The sequence below is a fragment of the Falco peregrinus genome, chromosome 3, assembly GCF_023634155.1.
Source record: "Falco peregrinus isolate bFalPer1 chromosome 3, bFalPer1.pri, whole genome shotgun sequence".
Taxonomy (NCBI): domain Eukaryota; kingdom Metazoa; phylum Chordata; class Aves; order Falconiformes; family Falconidae; genus Falco; species Falco peregrinus.
In genome coordinates, this window is record NC_073723.1 from 110870454 (window position 1) to 110891950 (window position 21497).

A 21497-nucleotide genomic window follows, 5' to 3' on the forward strand; every position below is an offset into this window, starting at 1 on the left:
GCCGGGGCCTGGGGACCCACAGGGTCAGGGCTACCTGCTGTAGGCCAGCCACATTGCTGCCTCTCTCCCAGGGCCTGGCCATCTCCTCAGGCAGGAGGCAAGTCGGGAATGTCCCAGAAGGGAGAGGGGGGCGGTCCATGTGCCTGAAGGACAGTAGGTGCCTGTTTCACCACAGAAGTGAGGGAAGGAGGGAGCCCTCAGTGCCACTGGAGCCCTTCCATGTGGGGGTACGTATGTCTGGACGTGACAGGTCTGTGTTTTGACATGTGGTCATGCTGCTGAGTTGTGGGGTGGCGTTATTCCTCTGGGAAAGGGGTAAAGGAAGGCGCTGCCATCCTCTCTGTCTTCTACAGACCTGCATCTACCACAGAGGTTGCTGCTCAGCATTCTGGATACATGCCCTGCTGAACTGGATGCCCCAAATGCCTTGTGGAGGCTGGGATTACCTCAAAGGAGATGTGGAATGTGTCCACATGCACATAAGTAACCCAGTGTTCACCTGGGTCCATGTATACAATTATTAAGATCACATTCCCAAAACATATGCGCGCATTTTGGTAGGATGCTCAGTGTCAAATGGGTACCATGGCTGGGAATGGGATTGATTGGGATTTCTTATGGTATGGGTGAAACCAGCAGAATGTAGAGAAACATCCATGAATAACACTGCTGGGACATTAAATAGGCTACAAATTGAGCCAACAATACCGAGCACTGGCTGCTTGAAAACATGGTTCCTGTTTCCTTCTGGAAAAATCCCAGAGGATGGGTAGGAACAGCCTGAGGCTGCTGCACCCTTTCCTGCCACCTGCACCATTCCCGTGAGCCCTGCATCTCTCCCAGGGAGCGAGATGCCATCTCCAGCCCCTCTGGGGTACCAAAAAAGTTGAAATTCGAGACTATAACCCACCTACCTCCAATGCTATATGCCCAGCAAAACCCCACTAGCAGTTCTTTCAATAAACAACCACCCCCCAAAACTCAGCTGAGGGTGTCCGGCAGTTCCCTGCCCAGATTTTGAGCTTGGCAGAAGAGAGGGAGACCTGGGGAAGGGGCCAGGGCAAACCACTGTGTTTGTGTCAGGATTTTTTTAAAAGGGTTTTATTTAAGTTTTTTTTAAGAAGCTGATCGCCATCTGCCGGCAAACTGCAGCTCTCGGGTGGGGTGCTTGGGGGAAATTTTAAGGGCAGTTTCTGTAACTACCTGTCCAAATGCTTGGATTTTTTAGGACACTGGAAGGGCCATTTAATTTTGCAGCCAGCAAAATTTAAATCCCACCCTCACCCTGGATACCTTTGTATCACTCAGAGCTCAAAGTAATACACTGGTATGGTAAGTGTCACGGTTACAAATGAGGTGAACATAATAAATTAGGGTTTTTTGGGGGTAATCTAGCTATTTTTAAAGGCTGGAGCTGGACTGGGTTATCCTTACGAGATTTTAGAGTAGGGGAGGGATTAGTTTGTGTAACTGGGGTGATGGAAGGACACACGGACACCTCAGTGCCTGCACGAGGGACGCTGTGGTGAGTGGTTAACGAACAACATTTAGTAAAATCCCGGTCAGTTACTTTGGCTCTCAATTAAGGCAAAACACCCCAAAATCGCCGAGCTGTTCGAGCGTTTGGCTCGGCGTGGGCGTTCAAGCGCCACGCACACGCGTGTGCCCGTACCCCGTCCCCGCCCTCGGTCCTCCCGGCCGCCAGGGGGCGCGGGTGAGCCGCCCTCCCCGCCCTGCCGCACGTGGTGGCGCGCGGCCGCCCGCCGCGCGTGCGCTGTGCCCGCCCCTGCCCTGCGGGGCGCAGGCGCGCGGCCCGGTAGGCGGTGGCGGCGCATGCGCGGGGCGCGGGCTGACGGCGGCGGCGGCGGAGGGGAATTAAAATGGAAGATGAGGAGGTCGCCGAGAGCTGGGAGGAGGCGGCCGACAGCGGGGTGAGGGCGGCTGCTCGGGGCGGTGCGGGCGGGTGGGAGGTAGCGGGGGGAGAGGGGGAGGCGGTGCGGCGGCGCTGGAGGAGGCGCTGGGGCGCGGAGGGCACGCAGTGCCTGCTAGGCCTCTTAAAGTGACCGCGGCTTCGCTCGCCGCGGGGGGCTGCAGCCCGGCCCCAGCCCCTCCCTCTCGCCTCTTCTTCATCCCCCGGTGCCGGGGCTGCCGCAGGGATCCGCTCCCTGCCCGTCCTTCTGCCGCCGGTTTACATTTGGTTGCCAGACCCACCTCTCTCTCTGCCCGGCCTTGTGGGGCTGCGGGCAGGGCGGCAGCGGCTGGTCGGTGCGGGTCGCAGCCGAGCCCGGAATAAAGCTCCTGCTGCCGAGGAGCGTGTTGTGGGTGCTGGGAGGATGGTGGGTAGCTTGTTCCCTCTTCAGAGGGGTTCCCACAAAACGTGCCTCCCTAGCATCACGTTAACCCTCGCAGGGCCTGGGGGGAGGGGCGGGTGGGCTGTGTCTCACGGGGTGTTCTGGCAGAGCTGGGGGTTCACACCAAAAGCCCTTTCTCCCCCTCGCTCGAGGTGAACGTGCTCTTTGGTTAGGACAAAACGTGGAGAGTCATAGTGGGGCCTAGTGCAGCTTCCAGTGTTGCAGTTGAAGTTCTCGCCTGCTTTTAATAGGCAGCTCAATAGCCGAAGTTTTCATCACGTCTCTCATGCTGAGAGACTCCAAAGCACTTGTGTGTGCGCTACGCTTGCAAAATAAAATTATTATTTTAGCAGGAGTGTGGGCGGGTGATCTGCGGGGTATTCACAACAGTGCAACGAGAGAAAGGAAACCATCTCTGCCAGGCAGACTCCTGTTTTAATAAGTTCAGTGGGCTCGTTAACGATCAGAGGGCAGAAGGACTTCACAACAATGACTTGGTGAGAAGACTGAATTTGATTCTGGTCAGGAGATTGGGTTACAGCTGGCCAGAAAAAGGGTAGCAAAATAGAGCCTGTAACTCAATGCCCTTGCCAAGCGGTGTGAGAGATGCCAGTGGCAGGCAGGCAGCGTAAGCAAAGCGCTCGCCCTCTCCTCTTGCCAATGCCGTGAGACTGCAGTCATAGGAAGCCTCGTGCTGGGCGGTGGGGTTAATTCCGGCACTTGTTAAATCATTCCATGAAGGGACATAGCTTGTGTTGCGGGAGCTGATGATAGCTGTAGCCTTGAGTAATGATTTAAAATTGTAGGGGTGCTCAAATCCCAGCCACTGGTTGTCTTTCTTCTTTGTCCTTTCAGCTTGTACCTTTTAGGTGTTCTGCTAAAGCCCTTAGAAGGGGTAATCTGTTGCCTGTCCTTTCTCACATCCTTTTCCAGTACAAACTGCTGGGAATTTGTGTTCGTAAACCCTGTGGTGCTTGTGCTGCTGAGCAGAGAGATTTCTTGAGGAGCTGCTGCAATGCTTGCAACTGCTTTTGCAGTTGTTGGGGTTTTGGATGCAGTTGAAGCAACAAGAAAAGCAAGCTGTCTGCGGCAGGAGCTCTTCTTACGTAAGATAAGAGACAGGAGATGCCTTTTGGCATCTGTCATGGTTTAGAAAGGTCATTTTCAAACCCTGCCTGGCAGGAAGGAGACCTGCTGCTGCTGCTGGTGGCTGCAGGAAGCAAAATAAGTGGGATGGAGCAGGGGAGAGCCCAACCTCCTCTTGTCTTCAGTTTTTCATGGTCCAAAGGGATGCTGGTGCAGTTGGAGACTGTAGGCTCTCCATGCTGCTACAGAAATCAAAGCTACTAGAGGTAGGCAGGTTGAGAAAAGAGGAACAGAAGGCAGGAAGAGGCACTGCTGCAGAGCAGTCACCATGAGTGACTTGTTTGTTGGCAGTTGAAGGAGATTGCAGGTGCACCTGCTGCTCTCTGTGCCCAAAACCCCGCTGCAGTCTTTGGGCAGGGGAGCCTGGGAACTGCCTGGGTGAAGCGGATCTTCTATTGACGGTGCAAGAGGAAAAATGATGTACGGGAAAGGCATATAAGTTGGCCTGGTCCTGTCATCACAGGGTGTTGGGGTTTTTTTTTGTCTTAAGGAATTTCCTTTATCATCTTTTGACTTTTATTTGGTGTGAATCCGAGGCGGAACAAGACAGAACACAATGTAAGGGCTCAAGATGTGACAGTCATTGTCAGTGCTCAAGAGAAATATGCAATAAAACAAAGAGACACCAAGGAGCAGCTTTAAACACATATTCTTCTCCTAACCTGATTTGCTATTTATTCCTTTTATCAACTGTATATAGTATTATTTACAGCACATCTCTGAGGAGCAGTAGACATGTAGCAGGAGTTCCGTGGTGGGCTTCGGGGATTCATGGCCTGCTTCTCGGCATGTAATTTTTTAATGTTCCACCCAGGTGGTATTCCTTAGGACAGAAAGTACATCAGATTTTTAGTGCTGGTCTTTTTTTGTGTGTGTAGTTTTGGTGTTAGGCTGCAAGCTTTTACTTGAGGCCTTAAAGAAGGTGGCTCTCAGCAAGAGGCAGTTCCAGGCTGAGCAGAGATGCTGTGGCCTCCTAGTTACAATTTACCTCGTTTATCTCTTGCCCATCTGCCTTCCAAAACAGGCAGCGCTCCAATCTCATAGGCTGAGGGAACCCCCCCTGAAAACCTGACACAGATCTACTTTGGTTTGGTCCATCAAGTAGCTGTAAAACTGATCCTCAGGTTTTGGGTTTCCCCCCCCCGCCCCAGTCTTTAACATGGCTTCTGTTTGTCTTTTAGTCTTCTGTGTCATCAGAATTACCCAGTGCTTGCCTGAAAAAGGAGCAGCTCCCTGGGTATGTGCCACCCTGCTGAATCACCACAGGCCAAGCAGATTCCCTCTACTCCAGCAGCTTCACTGATCCCAGGGGTCCTGCAGGCACAGGGGTGTTAATGCTGGTGCAGCAGAATTTGGTGAGGCCTCTAGATCGCTGTTAGATCTAAGAGGTCTTCAAAATGTCAGTGAAATGGGGAGGTTTTGCTTGTTGTCGAGTTACGGATGGAAAACCAGCGTGTAAAGCATGAATGAGTTGTCCGAGTTACGAATAAGGGTTGAAGCGCCAGGCTTCAAAGACCCAGTCTGGGTTAGTAAACACTAATATGACTTAATGCCTGGCTTGTTTTTCTTTTGCGTGGCCTAGCTGGCTTTAGGGAAGAGGGAGATCGCAAATGAGAGGTCTGTTTGTGACACCTGAGTCCATTTACCTGGTTAAACTAATAATTAAATGTCAAGTGGGAATCTGGGCTCCAAAACTGGAGTGGAAGCCCCGTGTCCAAGGTTGCAGGTAATCCTCAACCTGGAATTGGCACTCTTCAGCTGGATTGATTGCTTATTCCTCCACTAACTAGTATTTGAGTATATCAGGGTCTTCTTAACTCATAACTTATTTAAAGTCAGAGTCTGTGCAGATAAAATATTAGTCTGGCAACCCCAAAAAGCTTACCAAAAAATAAAAAATTATCTTCTGTATCTTTTTTTTTTCCACTTCAGTTTGCTGAGGGACAGTTTGCAGGGCAGTTAGCTCCCAGCTGCTGCCTACAACCTCCCTGGCAGTACTTAAAACTGCCACAGTCCAGAGTCTAGGTCCCTTGGTGAGACTGTGCCTTGCTTCACTGATTGCGACCAGAGAGAGAGAGACAGCCCCCTGGATCATCTGATTACAGGCTGCTTGGGGAGGATGTGAGCAGCCGAATGTGTGTGACTGAACTTTGTCCTTTGTGTGTGGGGATGGGGATTGCCAGCTGCTTGGGTTGTGGCACTTGGTGGGGACCATTCACTGGAGGTTTGCAAAGAAACCTCATTTCTGTTGGCTTTAAATTGGTCTGTGTGAGTGGCAGAGGGCTGCCCACCGTGAATTTCACCCTCCAGCAAAGGCAGCGCATTCCCTGGTTATAAAGGTTTTGGCTAGCGTTGCTTTGAGTTGCTAAATATGATCGAAGTACAGAGAAGTCAAAAGGGAAATATTTTGGAGTGTAATACTGTGACCTCCGGTCTGCCAACTACTTGTGTGATCAGAGGACAAATTAACAGGGTTTTGGTGTGCAGCAACTGTACCCTGGAGGAAACCTGGGAGGATAACCACGGATTTTTGATGTCATGGCTGTGAGGATGGATTTTGGCTTCACGGATCAAAATGATTTTTGTAAAACTTCTGCTGAATATTTGCTTTAAGTGTTTGTCGTTGGTCAAAAAAATCTTGAATCTGGCAAGATTTTGTTCCTGCTGCTCAGCATTGCTTAGGTGGAGGCAGTTTGTTTGATAAGAAGGGTGGTGTTTGTAGGTTGGGAATGAACAGGTACCTTAATACCGTGAAGTGAGTATTGGGTTTGGGATATCGCAGCAAATCCTGTGTGGCCCTGCCTGGGTCACTCGAGCGGTCGCTGTTTCATACCTGCTGTCACAGACCTTGAGCAGCTGGGTGGGCTGATCGACCCTGGGCAGGGACCTGGCTGCAGAAGGTAAAGGTGATCCTCTAGATTAAGAGATGTTCCGATGCCTTTGTGGAAAAGCATGCAGAGGGCTTTTGCTAGGGTTTAGCCGCTGGTTGTCTTTTTTTTTTTTTTTCTAGGTTGATAAGGGATGTAAATATATTCCCAATCTGGATCTCTGAGGAGCATCTGTGCGACATACCCACCCCAGGAGGTGCAAAGGGTAGGGAGGGAGAAGGAACTGCAGCCCTCTCAAAAGCTTTCCCGTGGCCCAGAACACGTCCATGCTGGGAATACCGTGTGGTGCCTGCCAGGCTTGTTCCCAAAAATACTCTCATGTCTTGTTTCCCAATATCCTAGCTGCCGAGAAGCATTATCTACCTATGGAGGATGTAAATGCCAGCACAGCTTAAAAGCATCTGTGGCTTCCTTGGGTACAGTCCACTGCCAGGATCTGAAGTAAGAAGAGTAACTTGGAGAATTAATTAATGAAGCAGTCTGATTCCCAATAGCCTCAGGAATTGGAATGTTTCAGTAATTAATAGAAGATTAATTTATCTTCAGAGGAAAGAAATAGGTAGCTAATGAGAAGTCAGCTTGGAGGTACCTTAGAATTATCTAGTTCTGCTCTTACTTGGCTGTGTTTTCGATGAAGTAGTGAGTCTGATATCTGCAGCTGGAAGTTGTTGGGTACCCATTAACAGCTTTGGTAACCTCAGATGTTAAAACCTTTTTTTTTTTTTTCCTAAAGAAGAGAACATTAACCAGGCCTTGAAGTTTATCTCCTGTCCTTTAGAAAATGCCAGAGTATCTGATGGTGCTTTTAATAAAAGCAGATGAGGCTTTGTTTTTAGTGTTGATGTGGGAGGATGCAACTCTAGCCTAAATCCCCCCCTTTCTGGGTCTGATCTTCCACATTATTTCGATGAGCAAGGGTAGAAGGTTGTGTTTGGGAGTAAACTCCAGTAAATACATCAAAGAACGTGGTTAATGGTTTTCTAGAGCTGCATATTTGAAATGTTATCAAATATCTAAGGGAGCACAGCTTCCTTTATCAGTGACTGTCCTGTGCTCTGGCAGGAGGGCCTGTAGGTATCTTTGCTCAATTTCTGCAAAGTAACCTAATTTTGGAGGAAAGGGGGAGATACCCTCTGAGAGTGAGGGGTTTATATGAAGCCCAAGCCTTTGCCTTCCAACATTCAGTTGTGGTTACTCACTAAACTTGAAATAAAAAATAGCCAGCAGTTATCTTGTTCCTTTCCCCTGTATCAGCAGAGCTTGGAGCTGCTGTTGTTTAGTCTATTTAGAGAGGCTTTGCTGGCAATGATGGGAAGGGTAATTCTTTATACGTGTCTGACACAGTACAGTTATTCCCACAAAGTTCTTTAGACAACAGCTAGGGCTGACTCGGGCCTCTCTCTGCTTTGCAGCACGCTGGAGAACTGGGTTTACTTGAGAATGTGCCTAGACCCCATGTGAAACCGTGATCTGTAGGACCCAGCCTCTGCAGGGGCATCTCTTCCTTAAGGGCACATTTCACATTTCTGGAGTGTTGGGGGCGGGGGGGGGGAGTATCCACCGTCAGCTCGCCAGTAACATTGCAAAAGCATCAGCTATATTGGTGGGGTACTTATTTAGGATGACAGACCATAGGAGTGTCACATCCAAGCAGCAGGTTTGTGTCTTGGTGTCTAACTGCTTTCCAAGGGGCATTTTATTGATCCTTTCATGCATTGCTGTTTTTCTCAGGGTGAAAGGGCAGGAAGGATGGCTATGATGGGGCTGGAGTTTAGTTTCCATTACGTCCTCATCCACAAATGCGGCTTAAATGTCAAAGAACAGTGTCTTCTTCATGCTGTTTGTCTGGGTCCTTTTTAGTATCTAGACATAATAGCACTAAAAATAGTTTGTTGAGATTCTTTAGTACTCTTTGGGGAGGGTGTTTTGAACAGGGATGTAAAGGAGACTTAGATTTTGATTATATAGATAAGTTTGTTTGGGAAATGAAAGCTAGGGAGAGCCTCCTAAGAAGATTAATAACTGCGGTTTGTATGGTGCGACCTGCCTGGCTACTGGGGACGTGCAGTGTGATGTCCTTGAATGCCAAGTCTAATTGCCTCTCCTGTGAGCTCGTGCCTTTGGGTTGTTGTAGTGCTCCTGGCACTTGCCCTGTAAGTCAGGTCCTAATTTTATCTCGTTACCCACACAGCTCGGTGACAATGTGGCATAGCAGTGGAAGGGGAATGGCATCAGCAGACGAACAGATCTGTGCAGAGCTGCGGCCGGGATTTGATTTTATTAAGAATTAAGCCATATTGAGGTGTTTGTGCTTCTCAAGCTTGTAAATTCGTGCAGCGTGATTCCCACCACGAGCTGCTAACTGTGTTAGGCTGCTAACGTCTTGAGTTGGTTTTGCAGGGCGTTTAAGGGCTGCCCATTCGATCTGGCAATGCTATCCTTGTTCAAACGCTTCCGTACCTACAATTCCAAACACAGTAGCATCGAACACTGAGTTTGCAGTGCTGTGACTTCTGCTGAGAAAAGACAGGGTCAGTCCGTGAGTTGAAAAGAAAACACGACAACTTCTAACGCATCAGGAGGTGTGTGTGAGGTGGGGAGCTGCTTTTTTTACACTAGCTGTCTGCTTTGAAAACAAAGGAAGACTTTTTCTACCCAAGAGTTCAGTGCATGTCTGGAGGCAGCTGGAATCCCCTCAGCAGTGCTGGGGATTACGAGGATCATGTAAGACGTTTGGATGGGGTGAGAGTGATACGTGTGTATTTGGTGGGGATGATTGTTTTATATTATTCTGCCAGGATTTCTACGTGTGGAAGGAAGCCTCTTGTTTTGCAGAGTACATAGTGGTTCTAACAGTCGCTGGTGTTAGAACTTGGAGGATATTTTAGCTGCCCTGTTACTTTGCTCCTTGGTGAGGAGCTCCCCAGGCTCAGAGCAACTGTTGAGCCTGCATGTGGTGGCTTGTGAACCAAGGCTGTGCACGTTCACTTAGTGAGGACTGGCAGTTACAGAGGGATGAGAGACCAAAGTACCAAATATTTTGCAAGCAACGGTCTGTACGGGTGTAGGAAGGAGTGCAACTGAGACTCTAAAGGGCTCGTCTGGGGAGGGGTGTTGTGATGGCAGGTTTTGAAGGATTCCTTGGAATAAGTTTGCATGTGTTAAGCAAATGGAAGAACTATGGATTTTTTTTCTGGTAAGGGAAGCTGCAGGTTCTGGTGTCAGAGGATGCAGTCAGAGGAAGTCTGGCGTGTGTGAGGGCGTCAAGAGCTGTCCAGCAGCGCTCGGAGACAGTGTGACAGTCGTGTTAATCAGCGTGTTTTTCAGATGCTGAGGTCAAACTGACGCTTTCCAATTACAGGATCTCATAGTCCTAGGTATGGACTGCGACTTTAGCCCCAGGACTGACCTGCAAAGCCACCAGGAATGTAGAAACGTGGCTTTTGTCAAAGTCATCTCTCCTCTGCCAGGGTGGAGAGAGGTGAGATGAGAATGGGGCTTTCCTTGTGGCTGCCACGTGGCTTGTCATACTTTTGTGCCCCACGGTCCTCGCTGTGGGCCGTCGAGCTTGTCTGCCCTAGTTGAGTAGTTCAGTGCTGCGGTTCTGACTCGCAGCTGGCTTCGTAGTCACCACACAGCGCCGAACGCCAAGTTAAATGAGTTGAGATGCTCTTGAGCATGCTTTCCCCACCCTCCACCCTGTCCTCCTGTCATCCCTCTCCCCCATGCACTGAAGTACTTAATAAGGGATATTTAAGGAAGCTTCCTTCCCATCTACCACTTCCAAGAGGCCTCGAGGAGGTGCGGTTAACTATTTCGGTTTGAAAAAGTGTTTTAAAGACTCTTCTATAGCAGGATATAACCTCTTGAGGCGTAGTGCAAGCAGATGAGCTAACCCCTTCCCCTTAACCTGACTTTCATTGTTTGCTGCCGGCCGCTCTACATCTCCGTCCTTGCTGGGATATCCGTTTCCCTGCTGCCAGTTCCCGGCTGAACATTCCTCTGCCTTTGTGGGTAGGAGGCGGCTGATGCACATTTTTCTCTTGTCTTCCAGAGCAGCATTGGGATGGGATTTTCCTCCCAGTCCTCTTGAAGAGGAAGGAAAGCGCAGGTGTGTTTGCCCTCTATGGGAGGCTCTAGCTGTGACCTGGTCTTCAGCTCAGTGCCATGTGAAGCCCTTGGCTGCTTTTGTTCTTACAAATCACCCGTCGCCTCCCATTACAGAGCTTGGTAGGAAATTCAACCTCCCACCCACCTTTTGTCATCAAAAATGCAGTTTGTAACTGTTCCCTTCTAGATGGAGCCTACCATGGACTGTTGGCCTGTGTAGCTGCGTGACCAAGAGCAAACACCATGGTTTGGCATCTTGTAGCGACTTGCGTTCATTCCCTGCTTATTGGGGCATTGGAGAATTACTGTGCAAACCAGTTTCTTCACTGGGCTGTGCCTGCTGCGGTTTTTGACGGCAGGGTAGGCCTCACTGGCAGCGAGCTTTTAGCATAGTTAAGCAAACTGTCCTGAAAAGTAGAGCAGCTGTGTTCTGCCAGAAGATTGGAATTTCCTTCAGTATTGCCAGTTATCGGCTGGCGAAACTAGGACACTGTCAGGTAGGGGTTTTTTCCTCTTCGTTGATGATTAAATAAAACACTGCTGTTTCGGAGGCTCTTTTAATAGCATCAGCAGTTGTGAGAATCTAAAGATGTCAGCGAGGTCGGGGAAGGTTATCTAAAGCAAGACTGGGCCTGAAAGCTGGCTTTATTTTTCTGTTTAGCAAGATTTCTCTGCATAATTGCTCCGATTGCAAAACATAACACCTTTGCTAAGGTAGATGCAAGCTTTGGTCAGAAGTTGACATGCTTTAAAGCCACGCTCTGTTGGCATTCAGGGGTGATTAATACATCTTTCTGCTGATTGATGACTCTGCAGCTATGTTGCAAAGGGAAGGAGAAGCGCAATAAGGCTCTGCTCTGCTCTGGCGAGTCCTTGGGTGCATGTCGGGCAGGGCAGGGACTTTTTTTGAAGGAGGGTGATTGCAGCAAGCAGCAGGAATGCAGACCTGCCGGCTAGTCCTCCAAATGGCTGCAGGCTTCGGGGCTGAGCTGCCCTGCTGAAACCAAGCATGTAGTCTGATGCGGATCGCCCTGCCTGGCTGCTGGTGCTGTTTCTCTGCCTGAGAGGTTTGGCACCAGTTCCTGCTCAGATCTGGGGATACCTTGCTGTGTATTCCTGTGAATTTTTACCCTTAACAGAGCTTTTTTGCCAGCCGAAGTCCTTAAAATGAAAGATGAGTGCCTCTCAGCTGCCCTCTCACCTTGACATGCAGAATTCACAGCCTGCTGTAGGTGTATTAATGGCTGCAATAGAATATATGTAGTGGCTTTGTTTTTCTCTGCCTCTTGATTTGCAAGTCATCCTCTGATGAAGGCACACACTCTCTCTGCCTCCTTTATAGTATTGCTGTATGGAAGAGTGAAATTAAATGTGTGCGCAGACAGGCTCGAACTCCAGTCTCCAAGATGAGCCTTCAGGTTTTTATTTTTATCTCCTTCCTTTCTAGGAAATAGACAGACGGTTGGAAAAGAAGCTGAAGATCACGCAGAAGGAAAGGTAATGATGCTGCACGGGTCGGTTAAAAAAAAAAAAACCAACACAAAAAACCTTATTTCCTGAGATGGCCTTGGACATTTGAAGGCCTGGGGAGCGGGGACAGTGGGGAAACAGCTTCAAACTGAGCCAGGGAGCACTGGGTTAGAGTTGAGAAATAGGGAATCTCTGTAATCATGCCACTAGATGGCCCTTTCGATCCGTAGCAGGCTAGCAGAAAGCTTCTTGAGAGTGATTTTATTTCAGAGCCGGGTCTCCCAGACTGGATGTAGCTACAGCTATGGGGAAGCCATTTAAGAAAAAGACACTCAAAGGAAGAAATGGGTGAGTCAGGTAATCCCAACTCGTGGCCCTGAATTGGCTTGCTGTGTCTTGCATCAATAAGACTCTTTTCCTGCTTACTTTGGGTTGGGGCCGGGTTGTGTTTGTTGCCATCTTCTAGCAGAAATATTTCTAATCACTTCTGACAAGTCTTTTTCTTGTTGGCTTTACCCCCCCCCCCCCCCCCCCTTTGATTCTTAGTAGGCCACTTAGAGTCATGGTATTACTTCTCTGGGAATTCTGCACAGAGAAGGGACCATAAAAAAAAATTCAAATAGTGAAGGTGGGGGCCAAGGCTGGCTTGGAGGAGTGAAATGGCAGGGTTGGAGCCAAAGGCCGAGTATCCTGGCAAGAGGAGCCCTAAAAATACCTGCAGGGAATGGAATCAAGGTGCTTATACCCATATCTTTGAGTAGAAGCGCTAAAACTTTTGTCCGGTGTCTGCTTCCCTTTCCTTTGGTTGAGTTTAAAGATGTTGAATGCAGCAGGGATTGATTTTTTCCTTCCCTTATTGAGCTGATCTCCTGCAAACCTGCCTGCAGCTCTAGTTTAGGGTTATAAATATAACAAGGTCTTTAATTATTACAGGCTGCCTCTTAATCACAGGAATGACATCTGACTGGGAGGAATTCACACGCAGAGTGAAAAACATGCTTGCTGTAGAAAACAAGTACCAACCAAATGTTTTTCTTTTAAAACAGTAGAAAGTCAAAATCTCCTCCTAAAGTGCCGATCGTGATTCAGGACGACAGCCTTCCTGCAGGTCCTCCCCCGCAGATCCGCATCTTGAAGAGGCCGACGACCAACGGTGTGCTTAGCAATCCCAACTCTGCCAGCAGACCAGCCTTCCCCGTGAAATCCTTGGCACAGAGGGAGGCAGAGTACGCGGAAGCCAGGAAACGAATATTGGGCAGCGCGAGCCCCGAAGAAGAGCAGGAGAAACCCATTCTAGACAGGTCAGAGCAGCCTTTTGCGCCATGGCAGCTTTGCCTGTGCTCCTCGCAAACTCCCTCCTATCAGAAGGAGTGGGGTGAGCTCCTTGAAGGGTAAAGTGAGGCCAGCAGGGAGAAAGGAGTGCTTTGTTAGCAAGCAAGGCATCTTAAATCTCAAATATGTGGGAGCTGAGGGAACTGCAAGTGCCTGCTAAGGCCGTAAAGGTTATCTTAGACCTTTGGATGAGTATGCTGTGGTATATAGAGGAGTGCAGACAATCAGAGTTATCCTGGCAGGACGTACCCTCGTCTTTTCTGAGGGTTTGGACTTAAGGGAGATGCCACGTGTGGCTGGGAGAGTTGGGCATAAGCACTCTTAAATGAATGTGCATTATTTGAAGGCACCATGTTCACCCTTTTATTTGCAGCATGGGTCTTGGCCGCTCTTCGGAAAGAAATGAAGGGCTGGTTTGATTTTTGGTGGTGGTCCCTGTCCCAGGGAGCAACATGTGATGCTTGTCCCATGGCAGTGACTTCCCACCGAGGCAGGGGCGGGGGTATTTGTTGAAGGCGTACAGCGTTACACAGCCACGTTGCCTCCGTCTCTGATCTCCTTTCTCCTTGCAGGCCGACAAGGATCTCCCAGCCGGAAGACTCCAGACAGCCCAATAATGTGATCAGGCAGCCGCTGGGTCCCGATGGCTCACAAGGCTTCAAACAACGCAGATAAACGCGGGCGAGAGATGCTGCTGCGGAAGGCAGGGTCCGCCGCCACGGGTCGCACTGCCGTGGCGGACAAACGGACTTGAGCAAAGGGAACTACCTGGTTTATTTGCACTGTGATCCCCTTTGCTCTGCCCACTGTGACCTTCAACCCCACGCACTGTGACCTCCCCTCTCCACCCACTGTGACTGGCAAACCCAGAAGGGCTGTCCCCAAGTCGCTGCAAATGGGAAGGGGGACAGTGAGGGGGGGTATCAAGGACTCGGACGGGTGCAGGGAGTTGTGTGTGTGCCACTTGGGTTGAAGCCAGCGCCAGCAATAATGTTTGTTGTACTCATAACCTGGCATTTAAGGAAAAAAAAAAAGTATGGGAAGCTCCCCAGACACGCATGTTGTCCTCATCACTTAAAGAGCAAGTTCTTTTTCAAAGGATCTGTTTTATTTTTCTTTTCTGTTTTGTTTTCTGTATATCAGATCAACGGAGTGCATGGGAAGGATTTTAACCATTTGTTTTTATTGAGAGAGGTAGTTAAGTGTTTGAAAAGGAGTTTCAATGAATTTCTGCGACTTTAATGGCTCGGGTTTGGCAAGCTCTTGCTTCTTGTTCTCTTATTTCTACTGCCATCAGCACGTGAAAGTGAACTCCGGGATACCCGGTCTTTCAGATTGCCTTGGGAGCTGGCGGAGTCTGACGACCTAGTTTACGTCTTGCACCTGTTAAAGCTTGGCTAGTATTTTCTGCTGGCTTTGAAGAAAAGCTTAAAATACATCGGTTTTGTTTTTTTTTGTTCTTTTTGTATTTGGGGAGAAGGGAATGTAGACCGATCCCATGAAAATGCCTGCTGCCCAGCCATTTTTTGCAGCAGAGAGAGCCAGGTGGTGAAGAATTAGGGCTCTGTCGCGAGGAGGAGAATAGCCAGCGCCCTCCAGTCCGTGAAACAAGTAGGTGGCGAGGATCTGTGCTCCATATGGCCTGCGTTCGTCGAGTGGCTGGCGCTACAGTGGCCAGCGGGATGTCCCGAGGGTCCGAAGCAGAGTGGCGTGGTGGAGCGAAGGCTCCCATTGATCTCTCAGTCACGGTACAAGCTGCGTTTGCCTCCCGAAATTGCAGACATCAGGAAGGAAGACGGCACTGGTTAAAGTTCGGATGATTTCTCCGTCTTCCTGGCGGCAGCTGGCTCCCTGCGAGGCTTCAGGGAAGGGACTTTCCTCCTCCAGCTCCCAGGAAGAGGACAGGGAGGCTGGTGCTCCACAAGAACGCTGATGTTTCCCCCTGGATGAAGCTGACCTACCTTAATATCACTTAAAATTGAGGGATTAGATGAACACTAAATGCTCTTCTTGGAGGGGACGGTACCTAGAAAACCATTTCTGGTTCTCAGCGGATTATTCTGTACAGGTGCAGCCTTCCCTGCCGCTTTGTGCTCAGTAGGTTCAAGGGTAAACGAGCAAATCTTGACATCTTCTACACAAAGGGAAGCGACCGTAGAAAAGGACATGTGTGGAAATACAGTTTAAAAAAAATATACCGGTAAAATAAAACTACCTGTGTATAAAAAGAATCCGCTAGAGCATTAATTAGCTGATTAAAGCACCGAAGATGGTGGTGAGGTGGGGGCAAGCAGACATCCCCCAGGCATCCCCGACTGCCGGTGCTTTATTTTTTGGGGGTGGGGTGGGGTGTGTGTCCCCCATATTTATCCCCCCCCTGCAGGCTGGTGTGGGATGAGTCCCCGAAGGGGAGCGGGAGGGGAGAAGGACGTCAGCAATAAGTGTAGTCACCGCGCCTTTCCTTAATTATTACTAAAAATAGCTTTTAATAGCCAAAACACCCCCAAATCCATCTGATTCCTGGTGTAGCTGGCCAGTGATAAAGTTGCCACCTCCTCTGGCACCGGAATCTCTGTCTCCGGCACTGAAATCTCCTCCGGCACCAAAATCTCCTCCGGCACCGAAATCTCCCGGCTCCTCCATCCCGGTGACCAGGATACGTCCCGCCCGCGGGCAGGGCTTGGCGGCGTTCCTGCGGGAAGCCACTTCATCCCGGGAAGGTGGAGGATAAGCACGGTACTGCGTGTTTTCACCCCAAAACGTGCGCCGAAAAGAAAACGTTTTATAAATTGTATTTTAAATAAATGTCTTTAAACTTTTAACGACTTTTTTTTTTTTCTTCTTTTCTGTCTTTTATCCCCGTCTCTCATAGGGGCTGCTGCAAGAGGGATGTTTCAGTAGCAGCTTAGGCTCCCAGTGTGAGTAGATGCTTAAAAATTCATCAGGAAGGTAAAATCTGGGAGCGTTTGGCTGTAATCGGCCACTCCTAACCCAAAAAGGGGAATTTTTACCCCATTTTTAGAATTGCTGGGGAGATGTGGTCCGAGGAGAGGGGGAAGGGGTAGTGCCTGGGGGGAAGATGGGGCTTCCAGACCCAGGTGTGAGCTGTGCTTGTGCTGCCTGTTAAGTTATTTTTAATTATTTATTTTGTTGGGATGTGCTGGCCTCCCAGCTTGGACATTGTGCTAAAGAACTGCTGGAGGAGGTGGGCAGAGGCCATCGGGGTGTCTCCAGCCAAGGTGAGAAGGGGTTGGAGTGCACTGGCAGCTGCCGCAGGCCATCACCCCCTTTTAATTCTTAATTTTTAATATTTTTTTTTTAATGGGAATTCATGGAAAAAAAGATGTTTGGTGCCGCAGTTGTTCAGCAGGGAGGAAAGGTGCTGCAGCAGCATGCCCGGCTGGCAGCGCGCCCTGACGGGGCCGGACTGGGGGCTGGCCGCAGCCGGGCGCCGTGCGGCCGCGTAGTGGTTCCCAGTCGCAGCAGCTCAGTGGGACCAGTTTCCCTCCGCCTCCCTGCAGCGGCGCCTCCCGGCCGCCAGGGGGCGCCCCGCTCGCAGCCGCCCCGCCTGCGGAAAGGGGCGGGGCCAGGGGGCGGGGCCGCACCTTCGGGGCGGCGGGCCAGAGCGGGGGCGGGCGGAGTTCCGCCGCGATGGCGGCCATGGCAGCGGAGCCGGAGGACTACGAGGCGGTGCTGTGCGTGAAGCCGGCGGTGCACGTCTACCGGGTGCCACCGCGGACCTCTAACCGCGGCTACAGGTGGGGGCTGCGCCTCTCCGGGGGGCCCTTCCCGCTGTGGGGGGCTGCTGCCCTCCCTCGGCCTATACGAGGCGGCTGCCCCCCTCCCTCCCGTGGGGTGTCTGCGCCTCCTGTCATGGGGTGCGCGGGGTTTGCTGCCTCGATGGGGGGGTCCCCTCTCCATAAGGTGCGTGGGACCTGCCCCTCGCTATGGGGCGGCGAGCCCTGCACCTCATAAAGCATCTCTGCCCCCCAGCCAGGGATCTGTGCCCCCCTGTGTTTTGGGGCTCCTCTCCCGTCAGTCCTCAGATTTGCTGACGTGCCAGGCTGTAGCTAACGCAGCTCAGCACCTCTGAGAAACCGCTTTGGAGCTGGAGATCCTGCAGAAAGGGAAGCGAAACCTCTTGTGCAATTGGTGCCTGGTCCCCGCTGGGACCTGACGCCTGGTTTTGCAGGGGGCCAGCTGTTTTGGGGGTGAAACGAGAGATGTCGTGATAAACCTGCCTCCTTCTGCAGTGGGCAGGGGTGCAAGAGGGCTCCCGCTTGCTCTGCTTTGGTACTGTTAACAAGGAGGGTCCAGCAGACAACCTCTGCGATGCATTGTAGAGGCATTACAATAGGTTGTTGGTGGTGTCTGGGCTGTGAGAGGCAGCTCAGACAGCTGTTGCTGTTTCCTCTTTCTCCAGAGCTGCAGAGTGGCAGCTGGACCAGCCGGCGTGGAGCGGCAGGCTGCGGATCACAGCCAAGGGCAAGACTGCGTTCATTAAGCTGGAGGACAAGACCTCGGGTAGGGAGGAGGGAAGACGATGGCTTCGTACCTCTTTGTTTGGATGAAGATGGCATAGAGGTGCTGTGCCCTGGTGTTAACCTGCTCCTGTTTCTCTTTTTCAGGTGAGCTTTTTGCTCAAGCACCGGTGGAACAGTTCCCTGGCATTGCTGTGGAGAGCGTGACAGACTCCAGCAGATACTTTGTCATCCGGATTGAAGATGGCAATGGTGTGTCGTGAGACGCGGGGCATGGGTTTGGGGAAGGCCTCAGGAAAGTCTTCAGTGCCCTTGCTGCTCTTATTTATGAAGGATTCTGGCTCTCAAAGGCTAAATGTTCCCTGCGTATGATGGCAAAGGGATGAATTATTTTGCTCCCGCACGCTGGCTGCGCTCTGTCCTTCACCAGGAATAAAACCAGTTTAATTTCATTGCTCAGCGTTAGTGTGAAGACACCTCTGTACACAGGATCATCGCTGTGATGTCAGCTTCTGCTTTGACTTGCTTGTATTAATTTAAAAGCTGCTTTTACTAAGCCTATATGTGCAACCAACAGACTAAAACTGTTTCTAGTCCCATATCTCAATCTCTGGAGTCCCAGCTCCAGTTGAAGGAGGCAGCAGGCATGAGGCTGTGCGGGGTGGTATGTCCCATCCCTCCTCCTCCTCTGCTTTGCGATCCCAGCCCTTACTCTTCCTTCCCCAGGCCGCCGTGCTTTTATTGGAGTTGGCTTTGTCGACCGAGGGGATGCTTTTGATTTCAACGTGGCTCTGCAAGACCATTTTAAGTGAGTTCGTGCCTCTCCCTGTGTCCTCTCAGTTTGATTTGTTTTTTTCATTTGCAGATGTCCACCAGAAATGGTGGGGGAGAGGAAGCGGTGAGCTCCTGTCACGCTTGAGCCAGCAAGCGTGGTGTAAAGAGGGGGAAATGCCTGTTCGTCTGTGCAGCCTTTCTGCAGGCAGCTCTCCCTCTCTCAGATATTTCCCAGTCTATTAGCAGGGTCACAGACTAGGCTTCCCAGTACAAAATCGGGCAGATTCCCAAATTCCTTTTCTCCTGTGCCACCAGTAAGGGACTGCTCGTGAGGAACTGGGGTGCTGCTCCAGCTCCTGGCAGGCAGTGGGGTTTTAGGGCAGGGTGGGCTGTGCCTCTGGTTCCCTTGGTGCTGCCTGTAGCACTTTGCTCCGGCAGGCAAGGTCTCGCGGATCACATCCAGCACTTTTAAAGAGCTGCTGCCAGGCAGAGGGGATGATCTTGGGCAGGATTTGTCCCAGAGAGCCTCAGGCTTGTCGTTGATGTGTCCTTTTCTGCTTATTTACTTCCTGCAGATGGGTGAGGCAGCAGAGCGAGCTGGCCAGGCAGGCCGAGAACCCTGAGCAGGGACCAAAACTGGATCTGGGCTTTAAGGAGGGGCAAACCATCAAACTCAACATTGCGGTGAGGGGCTTTTCCAGCTCAGTCCATTCCTGGCCTTTACCTTGGGTGGCACAAGAGGAAGCAGTGGCTTCTTCCCAAAATCCCCATGTAGAAGGAAGCCTTTCATGATAACATGCACGCAGTGATTTGCAGAGGGGTCGTATTACAGTTCCCAGTTACTGAGCTGTGTCTCTGGGTTCGTGGTGGGGATTTGCAGGTAAAAATATCCTTAGTGTGACCCCTTTTGCTGCACCAGCAGTGGGACGTCACAGCACAGCAGTGGTGTTTTTTTTCCCCAGATTAAAGCAATCTGGATTTGTGTGACCCGTGGCTGGGAGGAATCATGCTCTGGCTCTGGATTTAAATGTGATATCACTCCCATTTCCTTCTTTCTTTCAGAACATGAAGAAAAAAGAAGGAGCAACAGGGAACACCCGACCACGTCCCGTGGGGCCTGGGGGCCTGAGCTTGCTCCCACCACCTCCTGGAGGAAAATCTTCCGCTCCAGTTTTTCCTTCTGGAGAGCAGCCATCTTCGCTCCCCAAGCCCACCCAGCTCCCGGGCACCCCCATCACAGGTCCGTGCTCATACAGCGACGACTGTAAAGCTCTTTAGACTCTGTTTTATCCATCCAAGTTGGAAAAACAGTGTGGGGAATCTGGGAATAAGTGGGAAATAACTCCTGGTGTTTGTTTTCTCTCTTGCTGACTTTCCTGGCTGTTGACAGACTCCCTCTTGTCCTGGCCGCAGCCTGCTGCTGCTCCCTCTGCCGTTGCTGGAGACGTCTGGGGAGACTTTGCCAAAGCTTCAGGGTGAGGCCATGTGGGGTTTGTGGGTGACGTGGGTGATCCAAGTCCTACTTGTTTTGCTGAAAAACCCCCACTGGGTTGGGGGTGCGGCTCCATCCAGACCCCTGTTTGGGATTTAAAAGCGGTGCTGATGGCACGCGTTGCAAATTCCCCGAGTTCGGTGCAGGTCTGTGGGCGCTGCCTTCCTCATCCTCCCAGCACCAGCACCATGCCCCGTCTTCCCCCGCTGCTCGGGGCCGCTCTGTGCAGCAGGAGAGTTTTGGGGCGACCCTGGAGGACCCCCTGGCAGCTGTCCAGCTCCCTCCCTGCGTGCTGCAGTCCCTTTCAGTGTCTAAAACCATTTTTTCCCCCCCTTTTTCTCTCCTTCCAGGTCAGCTTCTAACCAAACTCAGGCGAACGCAGGCTGGGTTCAGTTCTGACCCCAGCCCATTGTCTGCTCTTCCCCGCGCGGGTGCTGGGATCACTGTGATTCCTTCAGGACCAAAGCAGGGGCTTCAGGACACCCCGCTCCTGCCCTTAAATCCCACCCGGCATCGAAATGCTGAAATAAGTGCCAGAGAGTAAAATGACACGTGCCTTAAAACACTCCACACCAGTGCCCTCTGCCTTGGGGGCATTTTATTTTCTACCTGGATCACAGGAAACTTCTGAGGCATCTCCTTTCGCAAAAAAAACCAACGCCATCAGCTTCATCGCCTCTCCTTAATAACGAGAGGGCGAGCGTGCACTTAGAGCAGGAGGACTCTTGCTTGCAGCACTGCCCCAATTAAGGTAATTTTCACTAAAGGTTTAAGCAGCAGAGCCTTCTCTGCTTTCTCCTCGCATATTTGGGCTGGATAGATCCTTCCCTCAGCGGGGAGCATCCTCCTGGAGACATCCTGCCTGGAGAATCCAGATGAACAACTTGCCGAGATGCTGAATGTCACCCCAGGTTTTTTCTGAGCGCTTAACTCTGCGATGCAGGAGGCGGGGAGCCGGACCGCTGTGTTTCGATGCTGAAATTCCTAATTTCTTGCTCTGGGAAGTTTTTTTTTCTCCTCTATTTTGAAGATGGATACTTCTTTCTGTGGACATTTTATTAAGCGATAACATGCAGTTACGGACAGAACAGAGTCGGTCTCTTTGACAGAGCTGGGGTTGAGATTCCTCTTTAAACAAATATTTTCTTACCTATTTATATGAAGGCCTTTCAGTGTAAAAAGTCCTGCTTATTTTTTTGCAGTGCCTTGGATTTTTATTATTTCTGTTTCCAACTGGATGATGAACATTTTGGTTTCAGAGCTTGTAACGGTGCCTGGCAGCGAGTACGCAAACCCAGGCGAGAGATATAATGCTTCAAAGCGAGTAATAAAATGGTTTTGATGCCAAATAAGAATTTTTTTACCTGCCTCCTTAAAGGCTCGGAGGGCCTGTGATGAGCTTTGGTGGTTCACCCTCCTTGCTGGTGTTGAGGAGACAGTGTCGGACAGCAAA

At 50.7% G+C, this 21497-nt stretch overlaps 2 protein-coding genes across 8 annotated transcripts; both read left to right on the forward strand.

Moving 5' to 3' along the window:
- Positions 1 to 122: 122 nt before the first annotated feature.
- SZRD1 (SUZ RNA binding domain containing 1) lies at positions 123 to 16119 on the forward strand. 7 transcript variants are annotated; one of them, XM_055799210.1, is made up of 5 exons: positions 1798 to 1931; positions 11943 to 11992; positions 12236 to 12313; positions 13012 to 13266; positions 13870 to 16119. In XM_055799210.1, the coding sequence occupies exons 1-5, from the start codon at positions 1881 to 1883 to the stop codon at positions 13970 to 13972; spliced, it is 537 nt and encodes a 178-aa protein (XP_055655185.1). In that variant the 5' UTR covers positions 1798 to 1880; the 3' UTR covers positions 13973 to 16119. The 7 variants fall into 7 exon arrangements, with proteins under 7 accessions (XP_027644327.1, XP_027644334.1, XP_055655185.1 ...); XM_027788520.2 differs by lacking the exon at positions 1798 to 1931 and adding an exon at positions 6601 to 6826; XM_027788526.2 differs by lacking the exons at positions 1798 to 1931; positions 12236 to 12313 and adding an exon at positions 123 to 227.
- A 778-nt stretch (positions 16120 to 16897) lies between these two features.
- NECAP2 (NECAP endocytosis associated 2) lies at positions 16898 to 21201 on the forward strand. Its single transcript, XM_055799209.1, has 8 exons — positions 16898 to 17055; positions 17721 to 17821; positions 17926 to 18030; positions 18505 to 18586; positions 19128 to 19236; positions 19615 to 19792; positions 19943 to 20027; positions 20395 to 21201. Exons 1-8 carry the CDS (start codon positions 16949 to 16951, stop codon positions 20441 to 20443), a joined length of 816 nt encoding a protein of 271 aa, XP_055655184.1. The 5' UTR covers positions 16898 to 16948; the 3' UTR covers positions 20444 to 21201.
- Positions 21202 to 21497: the final 296 nt, after the last annotated feature.

What these genes read in the sequence shown, in the direction of transcription:
- SZRD1 (XM_027788520.2), top strand. Translation starts at nt 6,764, where the DNA reads ATGCCAGCACAGCTTAAAAGCATCTGTGGCTTCCTTGGGTACAGTCCA. An exon ending in AAGATCACGCAGAAGGAAAG is followed by an intron (nt 11,993 to 12,235) that starts GTAATGATGCTG and finishes ATTTTATTTCAG; the next exon opens with AGCCGGGTCTCCCAGACTGG. An exon ending in GAGAAACCCATTCTAGACAG is followed by an intron (nt 13,267 to 13,869) that starts GTCAGAGCAGCC and finishes TTCTCCTTGCAG; the next exon opens with GCCGACAAGGATCTCCCAGC.
- NECAP2 (XM_055799209.1), top strand. Translation starts at nt 16,949, where the DNA reads ATGGCGGCCATGGCAGCGGAGCCGGAGGACTACGAGGCGGTGCTGTGC. An exon ending in GCTGGAGGACAAGACCTCGG is followed by an intron (nt 17,822 to 17,925) that starts GTAGGGAGGAGG and finishes TCTCTTTTTCAG; the next exon opens with GTGAGCTTTTTGCTCAAGCA. An exon ending in CCCGGGCACCCCCATCACAG is followed by an intron (nt 19,793 to 19,942) that starts GTCCGTGCTCAT and finishes GGCTGTTGACAG; the next exon opens with ACTCCCTCTTGTCCTGGCCG.